We start from the raw sequence: 14096 nt of genomic DNA on the forward strand, positions 1-14096 counted from the left end.
CACTCTGGTCCTCAACTGGCACTGATCCTTCCCATGAGCCTCAGGGAAGCCCAGGGGAAGGAGCTTGCGAGTACAGATCCCCCTTATAAAGGTGCCACTCCCCCCCCCCCCAGCTACAGTTGGCATTAACTATCCTATATAATAAAGAGCTAACATGCTAATTAGACCAAACAGCAGAACGACCGTCCAGATGACCTTCCTGATGAAGCCAGAGCTGTGAGGGGCTGCGAGGGCCGAGCCCCTTGCATGAATTTTGTGCACTGGGCCTCTAGTTATTTTATATTAGTTTCAGGTGTACAGTGTCATGGTTAGATATTTATAATAATTTACAAAGTAATTCCCCCCATACATCTAGTACCCACCTGGCACAATCCATAGTCATTGATGATATTATTGACTCTATTACCCTATGCTGTACTTTACATCCCTGGCACTGTTTTATAACTACCAATTTGTTCTTCTTAATCCCTTCGCCTTCTCCACCCAGCCCCCCAACCTTCTCCCTGTGGCAACCATCAGTCTGTTCTCTGTACCTACAAGTCTGTTTCTGTTTTGTTTGTCCGTTTATATTGCTCTTTAGACTCCACGTGTCAGTGAAGTCATGTGGTGTTTGTGTTTCTCTGACTTATGTCACTTTAAGGTGCCTCAGCATTTCCGGACTCATGTGCCAGCCTTTGGCAGTTTTTACGATTTTAGCTAATCCTTACCTCTTGACTTGTGGCCAGCGCTGTGTTCCTGCCTCCCATGCTTTTATAGAGGGAAGACTGTGCCAGTGTCCAGACTTTCCTTGGAGTGGCTCATTCCCCTGGACTTCAAGTTAGTTGGTTATCTTGGGACCTTAGTTCAATGATGGGCTTACGTGTTGACTTTGTGCTTTCTCTATTTCTTCTTGTCGGGTGTGCATCTTTCTGCATTTAAAACAAAAGTACAAGTCTTGTAATTGACTTTGTATATTCAAAATTTTCAGCCCAAACCGGTTTGGCTCAGTGGATAGAGCATCGACCTGTGGACTGAAGGGTCCCGGGTTCGATTCCAGTCAGGGGCATGTACCTGGGTTGCGGGCACATCCCCAGTAGAGAGTGTGCAGGAGGCAGCTGATCGATGTTTCTCTCTCATCGATGTTTCTAACTCTCTATCCCTCTCCCCTCCTCTCTGTTAAAAATCAATAAAATATATTTTTAAATTTTTTTTTCAAATTTGCTAAATTCTTTTAATAATTCCAGAACTGTTACTATATACTCCTTTGGGTTTTCTGAGTAGAAATTTTTCTAAGTAGATAATCATATCACCTGCAAAGAGCTTGCCTTGTTTCTTCCTTAACACTTCTTAGCGTATTGTCCCTTTGTCCTATTGCAGTGTCTAGGACCGTGTTAAATAGAAAGGAGAGGCGAGTGGGTGTCTTAGTCCATTCAGCTCCACCTTCATGACCCAAATCACATCCCAAAAGCCTCACTTTCTAACACCATCGCCTTGGCATTAGATTTCAACGATCTTTATTAAGATGCTAGATAAGCTGCAAGTTCTAACCACCCCTTTGAGTTAGTCATCACGGAGTTTCTCCTGTGTGTAAGCATGACACACATGTGTCTTTTGTCAGTTGGATTTACAAGGCCCCAGCCACAGAACCTAGGAAGGGAGAGGGGGAAAAGGCTTCTTTTTTCCTCTCCTACAGTTTATTTTGGTTCACAGTCTTTTTGTCAGATAGGTCTCTTGCAAATATGTTCTTGCCGTCTGTGGCTTGTCTTCTAATTCTCTTGACAGTGTGGTTCACAGAGGAGAAGTTTTTAATTTTAATAAAGTACAGCTTATCAATTATTTTCTTTCATGGATTGTGCCTTTGGCATTGTATGTCAAAGGTCACTGCCATGCCCAAGATTATCTACATGTTCTCCCTAGGTTATCTGCTAGGATTTAATAAGTTTGACTTTTGTATTTAAGTATATGACCCATTTTAAGTTAATTTTTATAAAGGATGTAAAGTCTGTATCTAGAATTTTTTTTGCATGTGGATGTCCTAGGTTAATATTTTAAAATAGATTGTTTTTCTTGACTAAAAAGTGCATGCCCATTGTAGAAATTTCTTAAACATGGATAAACATAAAGAAGAAAATGGGAATAATAACTGTTAACACTTTGCTGAATTCCTGGTTAGTTCTTTCAAGATGCATTTTAACAGTCTTCACCCTGCTTCTTTCCTTTAGACATTGTAATATAATCACCTCCCATATATAATTAAAAACTCCGTAAATACCATTGTAATAGTAGCATTTTGTCTAAGTAGATCATGTCGTAACATCGACTTAATTTTCCTGTTATTGGTCATTCTTATTTCTAACTGTTATCATAATTCTATGATGGATGTCTTTATGTGGGAAGATGCCGCTCTCGCATTACCCCCCTGCCGTGTTATTTCCTTAGGACGGAGCCTTGCCAGTAGGTTTATGGCATCAGAGGGAAACAAATAATGCTATAGCTCTAAGTGATATCAAGTTATCAAATTGCTTTCTGGGAAGTTTGCACCAATTTATAATACCATCACAAGTGGATGCATGCCTTTCTCCACTCAATTCTTACCACTCCTGAACCTGTCATTTAAAAGATCTTTGCTAATTTGATAGGTGGGAAATTGTGTCCCACTGCTGTAATTGGCATTTTGTTAATTAACTAATGAGATTGAAGAAGTACTAATCAAATGTTTATGTGGTAGCCATATGTGTGGTACATTTTGTTTGTAAATTATGTATTCATAAACTTGCTCATTCACGCCACAGTTTTATCCACATTCCTTAATGTGTGTTGGTTTGTTTAGGAAAACTGGAAATGCTTACATAAAAAAGCTATTGCAACACAATATTCCTGAAGGATTTTTGTCTGCAGTTATTGCAGAAATAATCGAACCTTTTGACTTAGAAGATGTGAAGGAGAGCTCTTGTTTGTCTAGTTCCCTTTCCATTAATCAAGATGGAAAATTCTACAAACTTACTCTTGATCTACAAAGTAAGTGTGATAATATAATATAGCTCTTATGGCTAATAAAAATGAAAAATTATCTTTTGAAAAGGTCATTCATGTTCACTTATGGAACAATAGATTTCAAAATTTAGTCCAATTGGCAACCTACAGAAGTATACATCTATGTAGGTTTCTGGAGGAATTTTATATTTACTATGTACTAAAACCTAGCTATAACTTCATCGATATTTACATCAACAGTGGAATTTTTCATTTATTCCTGGTGTTATTTTTTTTTATTAAATAGTATTCAGGAGGAACAAAAGAAAATAGGAAGTCCATGCAGATTTTGCCTGCCATAATAAAAAATTTTTTAACCAGTATTATGTAGGATATTTCTATTTCAAAGGATTATATGATAGATACATAGCAAAACTTAATGTAATTTTTGTAAGAATTTGGGTTTTACTCTGAGTAAGTAGGAAGTCATTGGAGGAGCTTTGAACAAAAAGTGACATGACTGGACTTATGTTTTAATAAGATCCACTTTGGCTTTTGTGTTGAGAATAGACTGGGCAGGTGATGGAGAAAGGGCAAGAAGGAAAGCAGAGAAATCAGGAGGCTATTACAATAATCAGGTGAGGGATCATATTAAATTTAAGATGCCTGTTGCTCATCCAAGTGGAGAAATAAGGTGGCTATTTAGAAAGACAAGTCTGGCACTCAGTTATAACATCTGAACTGGAGAGATAAATTTGAGCAGTCAGCATACACATGATAGTTAATGCTATGAGACCAGATGAGAAAATGATTGTAGGTATAGAAAGGAAGAGGTCTGAGGTCCAACCCCTGGAATTCCAACAATTAGTCGTCCAGGAGATGCAGAAGAATTAGAAAGGAGATCGGAAGATATGCTCAGAGGAGAACTGAGTGAAGATGTTTAGGTGCTACCAATAAGTCAGGTAAGATGATGAAAGAAAACTGGCCAGTGGATTTATGTGAAAGTCATTGGTAACTTTGACAATGGCTGTGGTTGGGTGGAGTAGTAGAGACCAAAATCTAATGGGATTAAAGTTAAAAACTTATGAGAGGAGAGAAATGGAAGACCCATGAATAAAGGCAACTCGGGGAATTTCCCTATAAAGGGAAGGAGAGACCTTACATGAGAGCCTGGAGGGAGGAGGGAAAGGGGGGTGGAGGGAAGGATTTATTGGTGTGTCTGATATGGGAGAAATTAGGCAGTGATGGCGAACCTATGAACTCTTTTTTTTGGTTGATTTTTCTTTGTTAAATGGCATTTAAATATATAAAAGAAATATCAAAAATACAAGTCTTTGTTTTACTATGGTTGCAAATATCAAAAAATTTCTATATGTGACACGGCACCGAGTTAAGTTAGGGTTTTTCAAAATGCTGACACGCCAAGCTCAAAAGGTTCGCCATCACTGACTTAGAGCATGTGTGCCTAGTCAAGGGAATTATGAGATTCTTTTCTGACTACTTCTAGTTATGATTTCAGAATAAGGCAAGTTTTGTTGATATGTTTCATGATCTATTCAAAACCCTTGATAATGAAAGAAAAAAAAAAGAGAAACATTTCATAATGATGCCCTCCCTCTCCTTGAAATAGCCTTCTTTCGGCTTTCCTCAGGTTCTCTCCGATGGCTTTTCTCTGATCATTTCTTCTTTGTCTGCTTTGTGGAATCTTCCATTCCTTACATGACGGTGTTGCTTACGTTCCCGCCCTCGAGCTTCTTTTCTTCTAAATCTTCATGCTCTCCTTAAACAATCGATTATCCATCCGTTCAACAAATATTTATTGAGCACCTTCCGTGTAGCAGGCAGACCTTTAGGTACTGGGGGAACACTGATTACATTATCCTTCTCTTATAGAATCACGGTCAAGAGTCAAGGTTGAAGCGCTTGGCAGTTTTACAGTAAAGAAATCAGCTCCCCCCCCCCCCCGCCCCCCACTGATAATTTTACAGAATCTATTTCACCCTTCACACTGTCTCATTTCAGAAGGTAGAGACTTTACCAGCCTGAGCATCACTGAGAACAAAAGAAACAAAATCAAACCCCTAGCCAATCTGCTGTGGACATACAGCATGAGATAGAATATATCGTCACTTTTTGAAGCTAAAAACAAACAAAAAAATAAAAAGAATCCATTCTAGTCAAGTGTAAAGTACAGGTTTGTGCTTGACATATTCGTGACACACTTTCTATAAAATAATTTGATTTATAACCTGAAATCTGGCCAATGTGTTTTATGGTTTAGACCATAGTTCGGCTCAGTGGATAGAGCGTCGGCCTGCGGACTGAAAGGTCCCAGGTTCGATTCCGGTCAAGGGCATGTACCTTGGTTGCAGGCACATCCCCAGTAGGAGGTGTGCAGGAGGCAGCTGATCGATATTTCTCTCTCATCTATGTTTCTAGCTCTCTATCCCTCTCCCTTCCTCTCTGTAAAAAATCAATAAAATATATATATATATTTTTAAAAGACCGTAGTTTTAAAACTTGCCCTGGCCGGTTTTGCTCAGTGATTAGAGCGTCAGCCCTCGGCCTGAAGGGTTGCAGTTTCCATGCCAGCCAAGGGCACGTGCCTCGGTTGCAGGCTCGATCCCTGTCCAGTAGAGGTGCATGCAGGAGGTAACCAGTTGCTGTGTCTCTCTCACATCGATGTTTCTCTCTCTGTCTCTCCCCCTCCCTTCCACTCTCTAAAAACCAAGGGGAAAAAATATCCTCAGGTGAGAATTAACAAAACACACACACACACACACACACACACACACACACACAAAGAACTCAAATAGTGTGTTCATCAGTTATATCTGCCAGAATGCTTGAAGAACAGTAGCTGTTTTATTTCATAGCAAATCATTTCTGTTCTAGCTCCAGGTGTTGTTTCTTCATTTCAAGATTCGGATATAGAGAAGACAGTGGTGATTCCTGGTTACAGCAGCTTCCTGATCACAAGCATTGTAGATGGCAACAATGCGTTAGCGATGGCCACCGTGCCCGAAAGAGTTCCCAACAACATGACTTTTGTAAAAGACTCATGGTTATTATATGACTTTGGAGAAAGGAATGGACGGAAATGGGAAATATACACAAAACCGTGTAATTATTTGTTTCAGCAAGATGATAATACACTATCCCTCAATGTCCTGAGATACATTGATCTGGGGAAATCTCAGACCTTAGGAATTAAGGTCATACCTCACGGTAAAGGTAAGTTTATTTTTTTTGGGAAACATCAAAAGAAGATGTTTTTGTTTACCCTGAATGTGAAATATACGCTAATATTTTTCTTTTTTAAAAACATGTTTTATTGATTTCAGAGATGAAGGAGAGAGGGGGGGAGAGAGAGAGAGAGAGAGAGAGAAACATCAATGATGAGAGAGAATCATTGATCAGCTGCCTTCTCACTGGGGACCCAGCCTGCAACCTGGGCATGTGCCCTGATGGGGAATTGAACCATGATTTCCTAGTTCATAGGTCAATGCTCACCCACCAAACCATGCCGGCCGGCCGGGATATTTTTCTTTATCTTTGGTTTCCAGAATGGCTGGCATTCTACTTATAACAGTATTAGTTTCTAATTATTGAGCATTTACTATGGATGAGGCTCTGTATTAAATGATTTTTATATTTTTTTCATTTAATGTTTATAACAACTCTAAAAGGCTAGACTATAATCCTCATTTTACAAACGAGGAAATGAGGTTCCGTTAGCAGGCCAAGATTACATGGGACTTTAGATTTTTTGCTTACCTCTGAAAATTAAACCTTTTAATTACCTTGGATTTTTATAATTATTTCAAGTATTTATTTAAAGCCAAATAATGGTTTTTAAATAAAATTTTAAACCTTTCCCTATTTTTTTCAGTCATTTATTTATTTAAAAAATAATAACAATTCCTAACTGGTTTGGCTCAGTGAATAGAGCATCAGCCCTTGGACTGAAGGGTCTGGGTCTGATTCCAGTCAAGGGCATGTACCTCGATTGCAGGCTCGATCCCTTGTGTAGGAGGCAACCAAGTGATGTGTCTTTCTCACATCGATGTTTCTCTTTCTCTCCCCCTCTCTTCCACTCTCTCTAAAAATTAATTCTAAAAAATAACGAAATGTTAATGATGATGGAGAAATGGCATACTGGGGGAAAAAATAAAACAAAAAAATTAAGTATTAACGGAGCCAGAAAGAGAGGCAGGAGGGGAAGGAAGGGAAGGGAAGAGAAGAAAAGCGTGTCACCAGAAATGAAGAGTGAACTCAAAGCTAAAAAAGGAGCTAATGTGTGGTTTCCCGCAGGATTTGAGGCTCGCGTACAGGCTATCTGGGCAGAGGGATAATTTTAATTCCCAAACCTTGGCAGAAGATGTGGCTGCTTCCTACTTTGGGTTAGGAAATTGGAACTGAGACTGTTGAGCCATGAAGAGGGGATTAGGAAAACTGTACATATCGCCACCCAAAGTGGAGCTGGGGAGCTGACATTTCCATGGGACTCAAAGTGGAGAAAAAGAATCTTCTGTAAAAGACCCAAACCCCAAGGCTGAGCAACACCAGAGAGTACCCACCAGGTGCAGGAATCTGAAGCTGAGAAATGATTATAACCCCAGAGAACCAGCACAAGCTAGCATAAAACCCTTCTTAGGATATTTTCATAAGCCAGGTAATGTGGACTTCCATGGAAAAAAATTAATCTTCACTAAACATGAATGGAGGAAAAGAATTTTAAAGCTATGCAAGAAAATGATCCAGCAGAAGAGAAGACCAATAGGCACAGGAAGTAGAAAATTTTAAACTCCAAGAACTTGTCATAATAGAAAAATTCGAAAGACATTTAAAAATAAGCATATATAAAACTTTTAAAGAGGTAAATGGAGATATATGAACCATAATGACAGGAAAAAACACTTTTCATAGAGGCTTATATGAAAAACAGAACCAAATACAATTTATGTAAATGAAGGCTATAGATGTTTTTTGGGGGGGGGAGGGTTGAAACCTTTATTGTGTTGAGGTATAGTCCTTATATACCTAATTTGTTGAGATTTTTTTTTTTATCATGAATGAATGTTGAATTTTGACGAATGCTTTTTCTGCGTCTATTGAGGTGATCAACAATTTTTATTCTTCATTCTGTTAACATGGTAAATCACATTAAAGACCCTGAGTGGCCAAAGCAATATTGAGAAAGAACAAAGCTGGAGGCATCACACTTTCTGATTTCAAACTATATTACAAAGCTATGTTAATGAAAACATACTGACTTAAAAACAGACAGACCAATGGAATAGAATAGAGAGCCCAGAATTAAACCCATGCATATCGAGTCAGCTAATCTTTGACAAGGGAGCCAAGAATGTACAATAGGGAAATAATCGCTTTATTAAAAGGTGTTGCACGTGAGTAAAACTGGACCCGTACATCACTCACAAAAATGGACTAAAGACTAAATGTAAGACTTGAAAGCATAACATTCCTAGAAGAAAACTAAGCGGAGAAGCTCTTTGACATTGGTCTTGTTAATGATTTGTTTTAAAATGACACCCAAAGCACAGGCAATAAAAGCAAAAGTAGATACGTGGGACTACATCAAACTAAAAAGCTTCTGCACCAAAAAAAAATAATAATAATAATAATCAACAGGATGAAAAGGCAATCTATGGAACGGGAAAAATATTTGCAAACATGTACCTGATAAGGAGTTAATATCTAAAAAATATACTGAACTCTTATTGAATGACGAAAAAACAACAAATAATTCAATTAAATGGGCAAAGAACCTGAATATAGACATTTCCCCAAAGAAGTCACAAATGGCCAACATGAAAAGGTGTTCAACATTGCTAACCATCAGAGAAGTACAAATCAAAACCACAATGAGATACTGTCTCACAGCTGTTAGAATGACTATTATCTAAAAGACAAGATAACAAAAGTTGCTGAGGATGGGGAGAGGAGTAGGAATGTAACTTGGTTGGGCCACTATGGAAAGCAGTATGTAAGTTCCTCAAAAATTAAAAATAGAACTACCATATGATTCAGTAATCTCTACCCTTCAGTTTCTCTATTGAGTTATCCAACTCAGGGTGACCAGTACTAACCAAATGACCTTTACATGCATTGGAGAACCTGGCTGAGGACTAAGGGGTGGAGAGGAGCAATATTTTTGTGAGAAATTTGAAGAAAATATTTGCAAAGTTAATGTTTTCTAATAACTATTAAAGTTAACTCTATATTAACTGTATTCACAGCCATTATGCAGTCTTGATAATATATTCTGTATTAGCCAATCATTATTAAATTGATTAAAACTTTTATGATTTAACTAGTGGCCCAGTGCATGAAATTCATGCACTGGGGGGGGGGGGGGGGTCCCTCAGCCTGGCCTGCACCCTCTCCAATCTGGGACCCCTTAGGGGATGTCCAACTGCTGGTTTAGGGATCAGGCCTAAACCGGCAGTCAGACATCCCTCTCGCAATCTGGGATTAGTGGCTCCTAACCGCTCACTTGCCTGACTGCTGATTACCCCTAATCACTCTGCCTGCCGGCCTGATTGCCCCAAACTGCCCCCCTTTCTGGCCTGATCATCCCTAACTGCACCACCCCCACCAGTCAGCTCACCCCCAAATGTCCCCCTTGCCGGCCTGATCACCCGGCCTGCACCCTCTCCAATCTGGGACCCCTCAGGGATGTCCAACTGCTGGTTTAGGGATTGGGCCTAAACCAGCAGTCAGACATCTCTCTCTCAATCCAGGACCACTGGCTCCTAACCGCTCACCTGCCTGCCTGCCTGATTGCTCCTAACCACTCTGCCTGCTGGCCTGCTTGTCCCCAACTGCCCCCCCTTGCTGGCCTGCTCGCCCCCAACTTCCCCCCTCCACCAGCCTGATCATCCCAACTGCCCCCCTCCCCCCCGGTGGCCTGCTTGCCCCCAACTGCCCCCACTGCCAGCCTGCTCGCCCCCAACTGTCCCCCCCCCCCCACCAACCTGCTCGCCCCCAACTGCCTCTGCCTCAGCCCCGCCACCATGGCTTTGTCTGGATGGATGTCCGGAAGGTCTCCCAGTCTAATTAGCATATTACCCTTTTATTAGTATAGATATTAACCATTAGCTTTGTTTCTATAGGTGCTCATACACTTGAAGTACCACTACTGAAAGCAATTGTTGGAAACCCAAATTTGTTGGATGTTAAAGTTAAAGGCTCTTTTGATAATACTGATAGATACCAAATGGAAATTTCTGCAGCTAGCAAAACTTTCCTTCAAGTAAGATTTTCTTTAATTACAGAGAAATCATTAATTAGAGAAAATGTAGCATGTAAGCTAAGGAAAAGAAGAGTTAGGGTTAGGGTTTAAAAAAAGGAGCTCTGAAAAGACCACCTGAGATAGATCTCATTTCTGGTACTTTCTATGTGAACTTGAGAAAGTTACTTTGCTGTAGTTAAGTTTCCTTATCTATAAAATAGAGAAGATAATAATAATAATACCTACCTCGTAAGGTTGTTTTGAGAATTAAATGTGATGTTTCAAGTAGGGCATCTAAAGAAGAAAATGTTCAATCACTTTGAGCCTACAGTATTTTCCCCTAAAATTGGGAAAGTGTTATATATACACTTTAGAAAATTTGCTCCTATCACTTAACTATGTTTTAATCCTTGAGTCAATATTTTTTTTCTACATATTCTAAAGTTTTTTTTATCATGAAAACATTAACATGTAGACAAAAGTAGAATTTCCATGTATCTTTTGCACTCGAATTAGTCAAGATTTTGTTAGTTTTATCATCCCTGTCTAATTTTTTGTTTAGATTCTGACATTTGTAAACAAATAGCAAACATGTCATTTCACTCCTATATGCTTCAATATACATCTCTAAAAATCTGTGTATTATCTCTCACATACTCATAATGCCATCATCATCCCTAAAACTTTTAAAACTGAAATTTTGTCTTACAACTTATAAGTCTATAAAACTTGGTCTATAATCAAATTTTCCCAATTCTCTCAAAAAATGTTATAGTTGGTTTGTTTGAATTGAGATCCACATAGTATATAATTGCTTTATCTCTTAAGGTGTTTTTTTTAGTTGAAAAATACTATTCCATTTTCTTCCCCTGCCACTGAATGTGTGGCAACTGGGTCAGGTGTGTTATAGAATGTCCAACATTCTGGCTTTTTCTGTTTGCTTCCTTGTCTCATATTTAACTTGTGCTTCCCTGCCACCCCCAAATTTCCTTTAATGGTATAATTCTGCTTACATCTGGTTCAATGTGTTTGGGCAAAAATTCATTAAAAATACATCCATTTTAATGGCTACAGAATATGGGAATAGAAGCAAAACTACCACTACCAGAGTTTACTACATCACTGGAGTTACTAGTATGCCTACGTTCTTAAAATTCCAAAAATATTTTAAATGTCAAATCGAATTTATCAAATTGTATTGGATGTTTAATATTGTTCCAGGTTCAAATATACTTATTGTGCATAAATTCCTACTAAAAACAGATCTGTGTGAAATACAGTGATTGCTAAGTGAGTAACTTTTTTTTCAAAATGTATGCCAAATCTGAGTTATTTTATTCATATCATCAAAGCAAATATCCAGGTGCCCCTCAGGGACTGGGGGAAGCCCCATCAACGTGAGTTGGATGTGACTATGCTGTTACTTCCTGACTCTTGCTCATTTCCAAAAGTTGTCCATATCCAATTAGATGGGAATGTTTTTCTTCCGGGAAAACAATGTTATGTTTTCTGTTATGATTTATTCTGAAACAGATCTTTTTGTCAAACTTATCACTCTATTTCTGTTGTGTGTGTGTTTCTTTTCCTATTACTTTCCTATGTTCTTTAGTTGGTTTCTGTGTTATTTTGCTAGAGCTACCATAACAAAATACCACACACTGAGTGGTTTAAACACCACAAATTTATTTTCCCATGGTTCTGGAGGCTAGAAGTCCAAGTTCAAGGTGTCAGCAGGGCTGGTTTCTTCTAAGGCCTCCTCGCTTTTCCCTGTGTCTTCACATCATCTCTGCGTGTGTCTCTCTTCAAATTTCCCTTTGGTGTAAGGACACCCATCCTCTGGAATTAGGAGCGATGCTAATGACCTCATGTTAACTCAGTTACCTCTTTCAAGGGCCTATCTCCAAATGCAGTCACACTCTGAGATGCGAGGGGTTAAGACATCAGCGTATGAACTTTGAGTGGGCCTAGTGCAGCCTGTAACAGTTACTTGAAATAACCTTCCGTTCTTTGGATATTTCCAGGGCTCGACGTCACTGGCACTTATTGTCTGGGGAGCCTCGACAGACTGCTTTGTGACAACGTTTACACCAACATTGAAAAGCAGCTGCAGTTATCTAAAGTCCATGCGCCACAATCCTAGCACCTTGATCACAAGGGACGAATGGCTCGAAGGGGTTCACCCGTACAGTCGGGATTTTAACATGATCAAAACTTTGCCGGTAAAAAACAAAACACACTAGAAAACCCTGAGCAGGTTGTTTTAAGAATGCCAGTGATGTATTACTTGTGTGGTTGGCTAGCCACTCAGTCTCAGCATTGCTTTCTTAAGATGCTCACGCTCCAGTTATTTTTCAGTCCTCATGTCATTTTAAGGATGTGGTTATTATTTATTTCTAAAATGTAAAAGCTTTCTGATATAATTATTTTTCTTGGTAACTTAGTTTCATCATTATTAACATCATTTATGTATGTTAATAGTGGCATAATCTTAGGATTTTGCAAAATATGAAGTTATTTGCCCTTATTTTGACCCATCCTGAGTGTGTGTGTGTATGTGTGTGTGTGTGTGTGTGTGTGTGTGTGTGTGTAATATATATGCTCCATTTCAATGTAGTAACAATTTTAATTTTTGCCTTGTCAGAATCTGTGACTCTTTTTATTTTTTTATCTTTTTAAAATATAAATGATTACTCTTATAACTAGCTTACTACTTACAATTTTTGTGACAAAAAAAAAGCAAATAACCAAACTTGAAGAATTATTTACTAAATATGTCACTAGGACCTTTTATAAGATGTTTAAACTACAGTGGAGCCTTGACTTACGAATTTATTTTGTTCTGAGACCAAGCTCGTTAAGGAGCTCGTTAACTCAAATTACTCTATCAACTCAATGCAAAAGAGAGACAGCTGGTATCTCAAAAAACTCGTTCGTCGGGACACTCGTAAGTCAAGGCCCCACTGTATTTTGCATTGACTTAATGGCCACTGTTTTAGGTACTAAAGAGTTTTTAACTTATTTTCAAGGTTCACATTATATTGCCATGGACTAGGGTTGTTGAAATTCCAGAAAATACTGAATTGGGAGTGTAGGGTGAATAGAAATTTACTTTAATACCTGGAACCAAAAGCAAAATATTTGCTTTGAATGCTTTTCTGGAAAGTTAAGATATTTAAATTGAAGACATAGTAAATAATGAGTTATACATTTTCTTTGTTTAATCACCTGCAGGTAAACTACAGGCCTCCATCTAATATGGGAGTTGCTATTCCACTTACAGATAATTTTTATCATGCAGATCCTAGCAAACCCATACCAAGAAATCTATTTCCCAAGTCAAGGGTAAGTAATTTTTTTACAACTAAACTAGTATTTATTTGAATTCAAGAAATCATTGAGTAAAATTACAGTTGAACATAGCTACAGGGATTAAATGAAAAGGTGCATTTAGTACAATGCTCCATCTGCTCTCGATAGTGATGATGATGATGATGGTAATGATGGTGATGATGGTGATGGTGGTGATAGTGATGATGATGCTGATGATGGTGGTGGTAGAGATGATGCTGATGATGGTGGTGATAGTGATGATGATAATCATGGTGGTGATGATGGTGATGATGATAGTGATAGTGATGGTGGTGGCAGTGATGATGGTGATGATGATGGTGATAATGATGGTGGTGGTGATTAATGGTGCTAGTGGTGGTGATGATAGTGGTGATAATGATGATAATTAATACTACTACTGCTGCTACCCATTTCTCCTACTACTACTTTAGTTCCTTTCATTTTACTGCTACTCCTGTATATGGTTTTAGAATCAAGGACTCTAAAGAGGTCAGAGAACAAAATAGATTTTTTTTAAAACAGCACACACACCAAC

At 38.6% G+C, this 14096-nt stretch overlaps 1 protein-coding gene across 1 annotated transcript in view; it reads left to right on the plus strand.

The window, feature by feature from the left end:
- The window catches only part of LOC139001913 (cation channel sperm-associated auxiliary subunit beta-like), a 78355-nt gene that overhangs the window by 53610 nt on the left and 10649 nt on the right, over window positions 1-14096 (plus strand). The window contains exons 17-21 of the mRNA XM_070403421.1: window positions 2810-2997; window positions 5854-6186; window positions 10092-10231; window positions 12232-12429; window positions 13442-13552. Of these exons, the coding sequence (XP_070259522.1) occupies window positions 2810-2997; window positions 5854-6186; window positions 10092-10231; window positions 12232-12429; window positions 13442-13552 (970 nt within the window). The remainder of the gene's footprint in view (window positions 1-2809; window positions 2998-5853; window positions 6187-10091; window positions 10232-12231; window positions 12430-13441; window positions 13553-14096) is intronic.

This window comes from Myotis yumanensis, unplaced genomic scaffold (assembly GCF_028538775.1).
Source record: "Myotis yumanensis isolate MYYU_CA2020_CCGP unplaced genomic scaffold, mMyoYum1.0.hap1 SCAF_1, whole genome shotgun sequence".
NCBI lineage: Eukaryota > Metazoa > Chordata > Mammalia > Chiroptera > Vespertilionidae > Myotis > Myotis yumanensis.